The sequence below is a fragment of the Scardinius erythrophthalmus genome (assembly GCF_964197995.2).
Source record: "Scardinius erythrophthalmus genome assembly, chromosome: 20".
Classification (NCBI taxonomy): domain Eukaryota; kingdom Metazoa; phylum Chordata; class Actinopteri; order Cypriniformes; family Leuciscidae; genus Scardinius; species Scardinius erythrophthalmus.
In genome coordinates, this window is record NC_138240.1 from 28,137,112 (window position 1) to 28,153,816 (window position 16,705).

Below are 16,705 nucleotides of genomic sequence, written 5' to 3' on the forward strand. Positions count from 1 at the left end.
GAACTTCTCACCACACCAGCACCCAGTTTGCACGTCTAAATGAGTTGCTTACATATAAAAAATGAGCATACAATAGCATAAAAAGTATTTTTAATGAACATAAAGGTCCATGTTTAATAAAAATGTTCACGAAACTTAATGAAATGTTTAGTGAAATTAAAAAATATGTAAGAGATCGTTAATATAAGTTAGTTATGTTTTATACACATTCTCATATCCATATATTTTGTTTTATTGTCACTAGTATCTCAGGGTTTACTGGGTTTTACACGATTCTTTTTGTAGTGTGGTATTGGTGGTGGTGTACTAAAATAAACATTGTCACGTGTGTATAGCTTTCTTCTTCTCACTGCTGATTCCTGATGGTTTAGAGGACAATTACTCGAGTCGCCCCCTGTCGTTTCACAGAATAGTACAACGGCGAGCGCGTCAAGTATAAACGCCTCGTCCGTTTGCGGAGGTGCGCGCGCAGTCTGCGGAGACTCGCGCTGTGGAGCCAGGCGAAAGTATAACCAAGGCTTAAGTGTGAAAGGGACTTTCTATCACTATCTCATTCAACCACAGAGTTACGCTAGCAGTCACTCACTGTTGTTCTGCCTCTGGATATAGTCCAATCAGCGCCGAGTCACGTTCTGTGGAGTACCGCCTCTTTTTGGGCGATTTCACTCTGGCTGAGAATCGCCCAGAGTCTTCCCATAGACTTACATTCAAAGATTTTTTTTTTCGAACTGCAGGCACTGCAATGCATTCTCTATGGGTTCCGGGAGGGCTCGCACTAACGTGCTTTCGTCATCATACGTAACCTTAAACTTGTGCAGCGATTGGTGGAAACAAATGTACCTCTATTAGTATTTAGCCATAAGCTGAAGTGACATCCAATAATTTCCTCAGTGCATAACTTACATTTCACGGACATATTCTCCATCTGTAAATGTTAGAAAGTCCAGTTTGCCGTCATGAGTGGGCGAGCTTTCTGCAAGCTATACTTCCGTGAACGAGCGCCCCCGCGTGCATGCGCGCCGAACAGACGGAGCGCAATAGAATAGTCTGAGCGCAATTATTCTGACTAATATACATTAGCACTAAATTATAAATATATTTAGCTAAAACATTTGTTGTTGAATATTTGTTGTTGTTGTTGGTGAACATAAATGTGCTAGATAATTTCAAACCTACCTGTGTATTTTTATGATATTAGCTTTTTTTTTTTGGTTTAGAAAATTTAACTACTTCTTTAAAAAACATTATTTTGTTTTTAGATTGTAATGTTGCAATGTTAGAATGTAATGTGATTCATTTGACCCCTTTTTTGGATAGACTGCAGATAGACAGCAAGGTTGCACTATGTTTGTTTTTATAACCTTCAATATAAACATTGTTTGTAGGACAATATCGATCAGGATATTAAATATTAAAAAAAAAAAAAAAATACAGGTTTTTTTTTATTCAAATAGAAAAATAATAATTAAATACTCAGATTATACCATTTATGCCATTTAGCCCAAAAATTCAGATTTATTTGGCAATTGGCTATTTCCCAACCCTACCGGCTGAAGTTTTAGCTAAACTTTAGGCTTATGATAGCTACATTATTATCACTGTTAAATTGTTATTTAACAATAAGCCTACATTCAGTCCTGAATTAAAAATTCAGTTTGTTGTGCCCCCCCAAAAAATTTTAGCACCAGCCGCCACTGGAACTGGAGGGCGCCGAAACTCAACTTGTGCCTCACAGATAAATATATTTGATAAATATAGGCTATATATTACAGAAAGCTTGAAATGTCTACTTTTAAACGAAAATATTCAAACCAAAATAAATAGGCTATACTCTCTGATTATGTAGGCTAATCCATATGAAATGTATACATTTCTCTCTGGCGTTCATGGCGAGTCCGCAATCTCCGCATTGTCAACTTCATATTTGCAGCGACACAGAAAACACCAGTTTATTACTAAACAATTAAATGTCTCCTTGCTAATTTAGACACATTCATAATCATTACTTCAACCGGTTCTTTGTGGCAAGCTTTAAGCGTGCGGTCATTACGCTTATTCCTGTAGGCTAGCCTTTAAGTAATTAATTTAATATAAAGGGGCGATTTGTCCACGAATGGCTTAAATGAACAACTAGTCGACAAGAAAAAAAAAAATAGTCGGAGGCAGCCCTTATTCCACATATTTTCGAAACAGCAGGCCATCTGGGTTGGGCGAGCGACCATGAGCGGAGCGGAATATTCAGAAATGCGCTCTTCGCTCACGAGCTCTGATCGGAACAAACCCGAACCTCACTGTCTGCTGAACTTGCGCAGAAACATCAAAATAGATATAGCCAGCTTTTTAAAATTGTTTTTAAAACTAAATATTTAGACTATTTTAGTACAAATTATGAGCTTATATTGACGATTTTTTATAATTCTTGACAAAATTAGAATATTAAGTTATATTAAGAGCTACGATGAGCATTATAGCTATACTTTTAAAAAAAATGCGGGTCAGGAAGCGGGTCGGGTACAATATTTTCTTTTTCGTTTTTTGCGGTCCGAGTTGCGGGCGGGTTAGTTGAAAACGTCGGTCGGGTGCGGTTTGTTTATACATTGACCCGCGCATCACTGATATATATATATATATATATATACACACACACACACACACACACACACACACACACACACACACACACACACACACACACACATATATATGTATATACACACATACATACACACACATATATATATGTGTATATGTGTGTGTGTGTGTGTGTGTATATATATATATATATATATATATATATATATATATTAGGGCTGGGAATCGATTAAAAAAAATTAACTAATTAATTGCGCAATTTGCTGTAATTAATTAATTGCATTTTCCCTAAGCTTGTAATCTTCAATATTTAGACTTAGAATAATTAAATTAAACAGGGAAAAAAAGGAACAGAAAATAGCCCTATAGCCTATTAAAATAATATTAAACATCAATATATCAATATATTATAATTTTTCAATAAGCACTCAACATAATCAACAGATCAACATAATTTAACAGATTTTTTTTTTTTTTTTTTTACTAATTATCAAATAAAATATAGTCCTGCAAAGCTATTATTACCAGAGCATGTGATCAGAGCAGGTCATTTTACCATTGTTGCCCAGCATGGCTCTATACCAGCTCAGCAAACAGAAGTCTACTCAGAGACAATTTATCTACTACAGAGAAATGTCACGTTATTTGAGCGGACTTTACTTTTCCAGTGCGTGATCGGTACATGATTGGAGCGTTTGGGCCGTTAAGGTCAGAGCAGAACGCGTAGCGCAAACACGAAGCAGAACATTGAGCAGAGAGCGCCAACACACACACACGCGCGCGGAACGGAGACCGCGGTGCACACACGGAGCGGAAAAGACCCGCTCATGAAAGCTGCGCGAGAATGAAAAGTGATCGCCGAACACGGAGGGGCGGGACGGCCTTTTCAATAGCAGCCGCAACAGGAAATCATTAAAACGAGGCAAAAAAAGTGTGCTGCGTTAAATGCGTTAATTTTTTTTAACGCGTTAAACATTTCAAATTAATCGCAAAGATTAACGCGTTAATTCCCCCAGCCCTAATATATATATATATATATATACAGTACCAGTCAAAAGTTTGGAAACACTACTATTTTTAATGCTTTTGCAAGAAGTCTATTATGCTCATCAAGCCTGCAGTTAAAAACAAACAAAAAACAAAAAAAAACAGTAATATTATGAAATATTATTACAATTTAAAATAATGGTTCTCTTTAATATACTTTAAAATATAATTTATTTTTGTGATGCAAAGCTGAATTTTCATCAGCAAGTACTCCAGTCTTTGGTGTCTTATGATCCTTCAGAAATCATTCTAATATGATAATTTGATACTCAGTTATTATCAATGATGGAAACAGTTGTGCTGTTTAATATATTTTTTTGGAATACTTTTTTCAGGATTCATTGATGAGTAAAACGTTAACAGAATTTATTCATAAAAACAGCATTTATTCAAAATAAAAACATTTCTAACAATATAAATCGTTACCATCACCTTTTATCAATTTAACGCATTCTTGTTGAATTAAAGTAGTAATTTCTTTAAAAAAAAATAGTTATTGTTCCCAAACTTTTGAACGGTAGTGTATATTGTTACAAAAGATTTCTATTCTAAATAAATACAGTTCTTTTTAACTTTTTATTCATCAAATAATCCTGAAAAAAGTATCTCAGGTTATAAAAAAATATTAAGCAGCACAACTGTTTCCAACACTGATCATAAATCAGCATATTAGAATGATTTCTGAAGGATAATAAGACACCAAAGACTGGAGTACTTGCTGATGAAAATTCAGCTTTGCATCACAAAAATAAATTACATTTTAAAGTATATTAAAAAAGAGAACCATTATTTTAAATTGTAATAATATTTCATAATATTAATGTTTTTTGGGGGTTTTTTTTGTTTTTAACTGCAGGCTTGATGAGCATAAGAGACTTTCAAAAGCATTAAAAATAGTAGTGTTTCCAAACTTTTGACTGGTACTATATATACACATATATATATATATATATATATATACACACACACACACATATATATACACACATACATATATATATATATATATATATATATATATATATATATATATATATATATATATATATATATATATATATATATATATATATATATATATATATATATATATATATATATGTATGTGTGTATATATATGTGTGTGTGTGTGTGTGTGTATATATATATATATATATATATATATATATATATATATATATATATATATATATATATATATATATATATATATATATATATATATATATATATATATATATATATATATATATATATATATATATATATATATATATATATATATATATATATATATATATATAGGCTGTATCGGCCATCCTGCTCTCTAAGATATCGGAATCGGCCATCAAAAAAACAATATCAGTCGACCACTTATAGAAATAGATCATTACTTTTTCAGCACTGTAAAGCGATTTGACTGGATGATGGTTTCCGAGCACAGCTTGCAGACTAATCGATAATCAAATTCATTGTTGATTATTTTCATTATCGGTAATAATCAATTTTATCGATTTGTTTTTGCAGCCCTACATTTCACTCATCATAAAAGGTTTAGAAAGTCAAGAGAAAGAAATGAAGATACCAGCACATCATTGCAGATGTCCTGCAGTTCAGTCTCAATTTTTTCACGGTACTCGCGTGCCATTTGCTGCTTCTTCTCATTCCCCTCGGTTTTCTGCTCAATGCTTGAGATGACACGCCAGGAGGAGCGGCGGGCGCCTACCACGTTCTTGTACGCCACGGAGAGCAGGTTGCGCTCTTCATTCGAAAGCTCCACACCGCCCTCGGTAACAGCCTTCATAGCTGCTGCCATGTCATCATAGCGCTCGGCCTGCTCAGCGAGCTTGGCTTTCTGCACCAGGTCACTCTTGTCCATTTTACACTGAGAATCAGATACGAATTGGTATGAGGACAGTATATCACATAAACCACTAAATGAAATGGAATTTAAGGTTTTGAAAGCACAAGACAGAAACATGCAACACACTCAAGACCCCGATAAATTTCAAGCGAAAAATCAAAGAAAGAATTGGTGTGACAAATTTTAATAACATCAAGCCAAAAGGAAGTTCATTTGGAGTTTGTAACAGCTTGTTATTTTGTGAAGATACAAGTTGTAATCTTATGTTGTATAAATTGCCGATTAAAGCTTTAGTTCACCCAAAAATGAAAATTCTGTCAGTAATTACTCACCCTCATGTTGTTCCATCTTCGGAACACAAATTAAGATATTTTTGATGAAATCTGAGAGCTGTCTCACTGCTTCATAGGCTTCTAGGCAATTTCATTCTACCGGTCCAGAAAAGTTTGTAAAAACATCATTAAAATAGTCCAAGTGACTACAGTAGCTCAACCTTAAGTTTATCAAGCGACGAGAATACTATTTGTGCGCAAAAAAAACTAAAATAACGACTTTATTCAACTATTCATTTTCTTCTGTGTGGGCCTCTGATGTGAGTTCACGAGAGCGCCACGACGCATGCGTGAGAACTGAGATGACGCAGATGGGTCTCGATGTAGCGTTTAAAATGGTTCTAAAATGTGCATTTCCTGGATGTCCGAATCGTGAGAAACCAACAAGAAAACGTAAAAGTGCCTTACAAATGTCTCAAAATGAATGGCTTACCTTTCACACTTTCCCATCAAATGATCGTGAGCATCATCTTCTCAGTTCTCATGCATGCGTTGTGGCGCTCTAGTGAACTCACGTCAGAGGCCCACACAGAAGAAAATGAATAGTTGAATAAAGTCGTTATTTTTGTTTGTTTTGTGCACACAAGAAGTATTCTTGTCGCTTGATAAACTTAAGAATGGAGCCACTGTAATCACTTGGACTATTTTAACAATGTTTTTACTAACTTTTCTGGACCAGCAGAATGAAATTGCCCAGAAGCCTATGAAGGAGTGAGACAGCTCTCAGATTTCATCATAAATATCTTAATTTGTGTTCCGAAGATGAACGAAAGTCTTAGGGGGTTGTAACAACATGAGGGTACGTAATTACTGACAGTTTTCATTTTTGGGTGAACTAACCCTTTAATCTCATATAGGATGCATTTCGTTGAGTTAATTAACCCACAAAGCACTTCAGTTTTCCGGTGTTCATTTTTCAGCTTCAGCTTAGTGCTGTTATTTGAAACAGTTTTTTAAAGTTTTTAATTCATATTTTAATTAATGTGGTTTAATTCAAATCATTTCATTATTTTCTGTGCATGGGCTATTCCATTTTATTTTTGCACATGCATTTTGATTCTTTATATGCAAGTAATGTTGTCCAGTGACATGTCTGCATTATTCTGCCTTTTTTTTGTAAGGCAAAAGTTTTTTTGATAATGAAAGTTGGCCATAGGAGTGTAAAAAATCATTTTAAAAGATAAGGAATCTTACACTGGTTCACTATAGGCTACTGTACTATTTATGTTGAAGTGCTTGGGACATGGCTTTTAATGGTGAGCATTATTTTTGTAGTCAGGTTCTCAAAAAATTATCAAAATTTGGATTTAGCTTTATCAGCCAATATATTGGTTAATTACTTTTTAATACAAATAATTATAGATATATGCCAAAATTGTCATATTAGTGCATCCCTACTTTATTTTGTTATAGCAAGAAAAGCGTGCAGCACATGTTTAACGTTACCTTAAAGACAGCTACCAGCACCATGGGCGGTGTAGGGATGATCGCCAACAAATTGATAACTAAAATTAATGAGCTTGTGAATCGGAAACGAATCGTGAAATCTGTCAATACCCATCTCTACACAGGTTTGTGATCTCCAACAGTCACAGAGAAGAAAGTGATAGGAAACTGACAAAAATGTAATGCGATACCAGCAGAAAACATTATGGCATCATGTTTAAATTGCCCCTATTATGCTTTTTCGAATATTATTATTTCATGCAGTGTATAATATATAGGTTTATGAACGTAAAATGTCTGCAAAGTTCATCTGAACGACAAACGACGTTACTCACTTGTCACACATTTACATTTAAAAAGTCTGCTTAAGGGCAAATAACATGAAAAATGCGTATTTGAATAGGACTGTGCCGCAGCTTTCATAATTTGTCAGTTTCTCGGTCGTGAAGTTCAGCCACTCGATTCAATTGAACTCAGTCATGCTCTGCTGACGTGAACTAGCAGGCTAAACCACACATCCTCATTAAAAAATAACAAAATTCTTATAGAATGTGTAATGATTGTCAATCTTCAAAACAATACTGCTAAACATTATACTATAATCAAACACAAAATGCAAGCAGTAAGCTCGTATATTTCATTGTAACTATTCACCGCGTCTGGCAGACAGTGAGGCCTGAAGCACTAAGCAACCTGCTAAATCCCTTCGCTGCCCGCAAAAAAAAGGGCAATAGGACAGTTACGCAATCAAGGGAATGGAGACACGTTATGTAAGACACATGGGGAGGAATATAACGAAAAAGGAAAGTACACTCACGTTCTGAACGGCGTTTACTCTTACTTTAATCGCTAAAAAGACACAATTCGGTTCCCGTGCTCCGCCTTGCTCTTCGGTTGTTCTGGGCAGTACCTCTTTCGCTTACATTGACACTTCCGCTTCCTGCGTGCAAGCTAGTCGGAGAGCCCTAACCCTAATTTCAGCCAATGCCACTTATAGCCAACATAGAAGCGTAAAAGCTGTACGCAGTCCTGTCTTCTTCTTCTTCTTCTTCTTTTCGCTTTATGGCAGATTTCAACCATGACGCAGTCCTGTCCTCTAATGTTCAGCATTTTACGCTAATAGTTTTTATTTTTATTTTTGACATATAGGCTATGTAGATTTTACAATGATACATTTTTATCCAAGAGAAGTCCAAGTAGGGAATGTCGTGATAGGTGGGATCCATTTACGGCATTACCATCAATAAATGTGTTGTAGTATTTAATAATAATATTTAATTTAATATTGAGTAGTAGGCCTATTGTATATTGCCTAAAGAAAACATACAATAGCGATGTTTCTTTCTTTCTTTCTTTCTTTCTTTCTTTCTTTCTTTCTTTCTTTCTTTCTTTCTTTCTTTCTTTCTTTCTTTTTTTTATTTTTTTTTTTTTTTTTGCTTTCACGTTTTACCAATTATAATAATTTTGGATTGAATTGTAATAAGACTGATGCTGATATAATGCATGTTTAAGAATAAAGACTAAATGTACAATTTTAATGACAAATATTGTACTATATTGTTGTTTAAAAAATTATACGTTCTCTCTATGGCTTCCAGGTTTCACCGTTTCAATAAATAAATTAGGCTTGAATTGTAATGTGGAGAGAGAATGCCAGCTCCTGCAAGGACTTCAGATGAAGCAAGCTTTGAATCAGCATGCACCAGTGATACATTTTTCTATATATCCTAATCATTTGTTAACAAACATGTATTCATTACTTCAATGAGCTAATTGTTTCTGCCTTTAATACATTGTTTAAATTAATACATTATTAGCTAACTTTGTGATTTGTACATTTCTGAAATACATAACTTGGACACAGTCACCTCTGATAACATATCCCTCTAAATTGTAATGTAGACATGCATTTTCTGTAAAGCTGCTTTGAAACAATATGTATTGTGAAAAGCGCCATACAAATAAATGTGAATTGAATTGAATTAATGATTTATTTGACTGATGATTGACTGTTGTGTATATATCTAATAATGATAGAACGCTTTTTAATGAATGAAGGTAAACAAAATATGAAGATTTTAAGAAATAAATGTATACTTTCTATGACTTCCAGACTTCAAGAATTAAATTACAATTACATTTTTATTGACTAGTATCACTGCTAGTGCTATTTATACCCAATAAAGCAGTTTTTTATTCAACAGATTCAAATCTAATCTTAAATGTGGTTCCCTTTTCGAGGTTGGTCTCTTGACAACGTCGATAGCTGATGCAGTGGAGAAACTCCCTTAGCCAATAGCCAATGGCACTCAAATGCGACAAGGCCCGGCAGCTATATAAGCCCGCACTGAGTGCTTTTGTCTTTGAATCTTTCTCCTGTTTTCGCCTTGTAGGCGCCTGCATATATGGAAAAAAAACACCTAACCCTAAAAAAATTCTAACAAAAGGTTTCTCAGCTGTTTTTTGTAGTATTAGGTGTCCTTCATAACATACTAAAAGTTTCCCAAAGTTTGACCACTAGAAAGGTGTAATTTTCAAGATGGCGTCCAAGATGGGCAGGAAGCCTTTAAAATATCCTAACTCCTTCATTATTTGACCTAGCCAAGTAATCTTGGTGTCTAACCCCATGTTTTCTGGGTCTGTGAATCCATTGGACTTGTCTAAATTGCACTGACATGATTACATACTTATGGAATACATGATTTTGTGAGATTACTGTCAGGTTTTATCTTTGTTTGGGGTGAACCAGAGATGTAAACGATTTAGCCATGTCATGTAACTCCTACTCAGTGCGTGTTTTTTTTTTTTTTTTGCTAAAACACAGACTTGACATTCAGTGTAAAAGTTATTGCACCCAAAAGTAACTTAAATTGGAGTTGTATAACTTTGATCATAAACAACTCTGAATTAGCCCGAACAGAGGCCTGTGTGTGAACCCTCTAAAATGGTCACTCATTTCAATTTGAATAAGGTAATACATATGTAATACATCCTCTATTAGTCCAGTCATTTTATGAAAAAAGGTTGAACAAATTGCAACAGAAGAAAAAGAAGGACTCCATCATGTCAAGATCCGCGGTATGGGTTTTCGTAACTCTCCATCAACCACCAAGAGGGAGAGGAGGCAGCAGAGTGGGATTTTGCGAGCCGAAGAGGAGGAGTCTCGCATGACTTTATTTGACTGTTTTGCTCTATGTGCTCACATCAGAGAGGAGAGTGCTGCACTCCCGGTGAATTCCGGGGAGAGAGCAGCATCCAGTCGCTCGTGGACATGACGGAGGAAGAGGAAGACTTCCTGTCTCCCTAATGTCCCGGAGACCGTCCCCATGCAGCCTGCTGTTGTCCCGGAGGTCGTCCACGTGCAACCCGCTGTTGTCCCGGAGGTCGTCCCCGTGCAGCCCGCTGTTGTCCCGGAGGTAGTCCTCGTGCAGCCCGCTGTCGTCCCGGAGGTCGTCCCCGTGCAGCCCGCTATCGTCCCAGAGGTTGTCCCCAAGCTGCTTGCCCTGCCGGTGCCACCCCAGCGCCTCGCCCTGCCGACGCCGCTCTGGCGTCTCGCCCTGCCGGCACCACCCCAGCGCCTCGCTCTGCCAGCGTCGACCCAGTGTCTCGCCCTACCGGTTCCACTGATGCAACCTGCCGATCCAGAGACTGTTCAGGTCACGTCTGCTGAGCCAGTGTCTCAGGACAAGATGGCCGCGCCGAGCCTGTTTCTCCTCCCTGGCCTCCTGAAGGATCGTCTCCTCCCTGGCCTCCTGAAGGGTCGTCTCCTCCCTGGCCTCCTGAAGGGTCGTCTCCTCCCTGGCCGCCCGAGGGAAAGTCTCCGCCCTGGCCGGCCGTGGGAAAGTCTCCGCCCTGGCCGCCCGAGGGAAAGTCTCCGCCCTGGCCGCCCGAGGGACTGTCTCCGCCTTGGCCGCCCGAGGAACTGTCGTCTTTACTCTGGCCGCCCGCTTCATGGCTGCCTGATGGGTCGTCTGCTTCGCCCTGGCCGCCCGATGGACTGTCTGCTTCACCCTGGCCGCCGGCTAAGCCGTCACCCCATTTCTGTTTCCCTTCATGGACCTGGTCCCCCATCCCTCCCCCTGATCCTCCACCATTCCACCTCCCTCCTGGACTCTTTTTTTTGTTTTATAGTTATGTCTTGGAGCGTCTGGTAGCCGCTCCGTAGAGGGGGGGTTATGTCACAGTGTCTGGTTTGTGTTCCCTGGGTAACCACTAGAGGTCCTCTTCCCCCACGGTGTCTTTCACTCATAACTACATTTCCCATCATCCTGTTATGTCACTCATTGATCATTGCACTCAGCTGTTTCCCGTCACCTTGTTAGTATCTGTGTGTATATATACCCTGTCTGTTTAGTCATTGTCATGGAGTCCTTGTATATTGTCACGCCACTTCTGAAGTCTGTTTTTGCTTGTTCTGGTTTGTTTCTTGTTTTTGGATTGCCTTATTGGATTTTGACCCTTGCCTGGACTAGTTTGTGAGTACGGATTTCCCAAATAAATACTGCGATTGGATCTTACCTTTTCCCTGTGTGTGTATCGTGACAATTAGAGCCTTCCCTTGAACCCTTGGAGTCAGCTCCGGACCGGATTCTTACTCTCAAGGTGGCACTTTTGTTAGCGTTGGCCTCTCTCAAACACGTGGGGGATCTGCAGGCTCTTTCTGTGAGTGAGCCTTGTATGGAGTTTGCCCCAGGTCTTGTGAAGGTGTTTCTATGGCCTAGACCTGGTTATGTCACCAAAGTTTTGCCATCAGCCAATGAATTGGTGTGATTCTATACGGGTTCAAACAATCAGCACATGCCTTCACGTGGCAGCCCTGTTTTGACTAATTTGACAGTACCACACAGTTCTAATGAATTTATTCTTTATTGGAATCAAAAGAATGGTTATGAACCACAGAAACCACCAACACTAGGCAAAACGATATGAGAAAGGAGAAATATGCAATTACTTAAGGCGAGACACGGCAGGCAAAAGCATCGCTTTTTTTTCACTGGTCAATTTTGAGATTTTGGGATATTTGTCTTCAATAACATAACATGTCTTCTTTCAGACTTGTGGCAAAAAAAGAGTCTGAAATACACATTTATGTCTTTATTTTACTACGCTTTGTCTATTTGCGTCTGTAGATTTCTCATAAATTCAACAAAAGTTGGCGTTCTAAATCATCCCGCTGCTCCGCGATTGCTGGAGCACCCTGCACCCTGTCATCACATACTCCGTAATTTTTTTCCCATCTAATATGTGAACACAATTAACAAATTATTTTGAACCTGGCTTTATCCAATACTCAGATTTTATATATATATACGTGACATGATTACATACATATATATATATATATATGCAAATAAGCACATATTTAATTAGATAATGCCTAATTTGCATATTTAAACATTAAATTACAGAAAACTTGTAATACATTTTTTACTCATCTTAATGTAGACAATCAACTGGGAAAGTTTCATGGTGATATCTGCTAGTTAAAAATGTTACCCTATTCACCTGTAGTGTCTCGCCTTAAGGGAAATTTTACTTATTTTTTTGCATAAATATGCTTGTAACCAATTGCTTTAATATATAATTTTACTGTAATCACTTATCTATCATGCAAATATGTTAATTAGAATATTACATGGCTCAAACATGTATCTGGCACCAGTATTCCTGGGGCCTGATGTATAAACGTTGCGTAGCCTACGCACAAATATGCGTACGCATTTTTCCACGCACATATCGGGATTTATAAAAAATAAACTTGCCGTAAATAAGTGCGCACCGTAAGGATGCTCTTGACCGTGCGTACGCACTCTTTTAGAAGAGTATGTGTTTTGGCGACACCAACTGGCCCAAATAGCAATAACTATTTAAAATGAAAAACTTCTAAATTATCCTATTACATCACCCAATAAATCAAATTGCATCAACCTGAATTATCATTATGATATGATTATGATGGAGTTTGATGGATTCATTGATTTTAATAAAATTTGGACTCTATTTCATTATAGCTCTGCACTGGTGTCTTGCAGAAGATCACTTTTAGACAGAAAATCTAAAGAAATACAAGATAATACAAATATAATTTCACTCACCAAGCCTGTCACTTGAAGCAAATATCCATCCCTTCTGAAATGTCCGCGCCAGCGAGCGCGTTGGGCCGTTTAGTGAAACTGAGGCAAATAACAGTTTAAATAAATAAAATAATGATTTAAACTATGTTTTACTTCTGATATAAACATTTAGATTAAATATGCCATTCAAATTAATGGAGAACACTTAAACATGAAATCATTACTGAGAAGTTACAACATTTTTTATATTCAAATTCAATCAATAGAAATATTTGTTGTGGATGCGACGTTTTTGAATATGAAGGACTAAAAATGACAGAACGAAAAATAAATAAATAAATAAATAAAAGTAGAAATAAATAAATAAATGCAGAAATAATAGTGAAAATAAATACATTTTGGTAATATAAATGGCTATTTCTGTATTTTTACATGTATTTATTTATTTATGCATTTCTATATGTATGTATTTATTTATGTATTTATACATTTATTTATATATTTATGTATTTATATATTTATATTTATTTATATATTTATATATGTATTTATTTATACATTTATTTATTCCTACATTTATTTATTTCTGTATTTCCACATTTCTACATTTATTTATTTCTGTATTTCCACATTTCTACATTTATTTTTCCCTGCATGTATGCTAATTGACCTATGGCTAAGCCACGCCCCCTCCACTCACTCGGACAAACATTTCACAGGAGGCAATTGATGATTTTTGGAGACAGAAAGATTATATATTATCTCGATGTCACCAAAAGGGCCTTAAATATGCATTGGAGGGTTATATTAATAATTTTATTGTTGAGAAGGTCGATAAGCTTCAGCTCCAGACAAAGATTTACAGTTCACAGTGTAAACGTTATAGTTTGGTGCTATTTCGCTTCAAACGCTCGCTTTATACGCGTCCTATTCGCTTTGGATTCAAAATGTTCAAGCGTCGAACTAGACGCGATACGCGCGAATTTGACGCTCTATTCGCGTTTGGTGTGAGCGCAGAATAATGAACAGGCTGCGATGTCAAGATTGCAATGCTGGAATGTGTGTGTGTGTGTCAAAGAGCGGGCTCGATCGAACAGTGGAAACATAAAAACATACTCCCATTTTGTTCATACAGGACATCATTAAAACTGCAAAGTGTTTAGCCTACTTGTATTTGTGTAAAACACAACATAGTGCTTTTGTCAAACTGTAAACTCTTGTCAAACTGTAACCTACAACTGTCACCCAACCAAAATCACACACACACGCTGTTTAAAAGCCAAAATGACAAGAAAAAACATAAAAACGAATGAAAACGATACTTGGTTACTCACGTAACCTCGGTTCTCTCTAGAGAGGGAACGAGTATTGCGTAAGCTTGCTTACGCTGCGGGAAAAGTCTTCTTTTCTCGAGATACTGAAGCCAAAAATTATCCTTAATTTCATATTTTGTCAACGCAGTGCAGCTGCGGGCAGCTGAGCTAGAGCGGCATACTGCACGCTCATTGGCTGCCGCGCGGCAACTGCTTAAGCCTACCAGTGAGCCTGGCGTGACGTCGCGCCCAATGAGGGCGCGCGCGCCCTCGCGCGTCACAGCCCGCCAGAATGGGCGGCGTCAGAGCGTATATAAGGAAGGCTCGTAGGCTATATTCTCTGTTTTCTGTCGAATGAAGCGACACGAGCTATAGGCTTTAAGCACGGCAGGGAACACAATACTCGTTCCCTCTCTAGAGAGAACCGAGGTTACGTGAGTAACCAAGTATCGTTCTCTTACGAGAGGTTCTCTCGTATTGCGTAAGTTTGCTTACGCTGCGGGAACCCCTTGTCCACGGCGTGCGCACGGACAGCGCATGCAAATCACCCACTCGTTTGACTGAAGCCAGAGCTAGCAGAAAAACGGTTTTAAGCGTCAAGTATTTCAACTCCACAGAGTCCAAAGGCTCGAAGGGATGCACTTTTAGGGACTCTAGGACCAGAGACAGGTCCCAAATAGGGACTGACGGGGGCCGAGGAGGGTTCATCCTCCTGGCCCCGCGCAGAAAGCGGGTAATGAGTTCGTTCCTGCCCAGTGAGCGGCCGCGCGCAGAATCGGCGAACGCTGCTATGGCCGCGACGTACACCTTGAGCGTGGAGGGGGACCTGCCCGCGTCCAACATCTCTTGGAGAAAGTTTAATACCTGTGGGACTCCACAGGACCGAGCATTAGAACCCTTTTCCACACACCATTTGCTAAACACCGACCATTTAGACGCATAGAGCCGCCTCGTCGAGGGGGCTCTGGACTGCGTGATCGTGTTAATTACCCCTTCTGGCAGATCAACGAATATCCGTTGATTTCCCACGCATGCAGAGACCAGTGCTCTGGATGGGGATGCAGAATCGATCCTCGGGCTTGAGAGAGAAGATCTCTCCTCACCGGAATCGGCCATGGGGCTGTGTCTGCCAGTCTCATTAGCTCGGGGAACCACGGTTGGTTTTCCCAGCATGGAGCTATGAGGAGCACTGCGCAGTCCGCCTCCCTGATCCTCGCTAGCACTTGAGGCAGCATCGAGATCGGGGGGAACGCATACAGCGGAACGCTGGGCCAGGTCTGGGCCAGCGCGTCCTCGTGTTTTGAGAAAAACCTCTGGCACTGAGCGTTCTCGCTCGCGGCGAAGAGGTCGATCTCCGCTTCGCCGAAACGACGCCAAAGCGTTTGGACCGTCTGGCGGTGTAGAGACCATTCCCCTGGGGGAACGTTGTCCCTGGACAGTCTGTCCGGGCCGTCGTTCAGACGACCGGGTACATGAGCTGCCCTTAGGGAGTGCAGCGGGCCCTGAGCCCAGGATAGGAGGCGCTCTGTGAGAGCGCGCAGGGTTCTGGATCTGATTCCGCCCTGGCGGTTCACGTAAGACACCACTGACATGTTGTCCAAGCGAACTAGCACATGGTGTCCCCGTAGAAGCGGTAGAAAGTGCTTCAGCGCTTTCTCGACCGCCAGCACCTCTAGACAGTTTATGTGAAGGCTTTTCTCCGTATTCGACCATGGGCCGCAAATCGGACTGCCCTCGTGAGTCGCTCCCCAACCCATGTTGGACGCGTCTGTCGAGACCACTTTGAGGTGTGCGATGACCCCCATCGTCACTCCCCGCTGATACCATTCGGCCGCCAGCCAGGGCTGCAGGGCTGAGACACAGCGCTGAGTCACTCTGACTGGTGCACGGCCCGAAAACCATGCATTGCGGGGCACTTCCGACTTTAGCCAGCATTGAAGCGGGCGCATTCGAAGTAAACCCAGCTGCAGGACCGCTGCGGCTGACGCCATATGGCCCAAAAGCCTCTGAAAGGTTTTCAGGGGAAAAACTTTCCCC

The 16,705-nt window shown here is 39.1% G+C and overlaps 1 protein-coding gene across 5 annotated transcripts in view; it reads right to left on the reverse strand.

The window, feature by feature from the left end:
- ywhabb (tyrosine 3-monooxygenase/tryptophan 5-monooxygenase activation protein, beta polypeptide b) overlaps positions 1–8,231 on the reverse strand; it is a 64,898-nt gene extending 56,667 nt beyond the window's left edge. The window contains exons 1-3 of one of the 5 annotated variants that reach the window (XM_081349458.1): positions 8,099–8,186; positions 7,282–7,340; positions 5,366–5,524 (exon numbers count right to left, since the gene is read on the reverse strand). In XM_081349458.1, the coding sequence (XP_081205584.1) occupies positions 5,366–5,524; positions 7,282–7,305 (183 nt within the window). In that variant the 5' untranslated portion in view covers positions 7,306–7,340; positions 8,099–8,186. Of the gene's footprint in view, positions 1–5,224; positions 5,525–7,281; positions 7,341–8,098 lie in introns of all 5 variants that reach the window. The other 4 variants (XM_081349455.1, XM_081349456.1, XM_081349459.1 and 1 more) reach the window with 4 other exon arrangements.
- Positions 8,232–16,705: the final 8,474 nt, after the last annotated feature.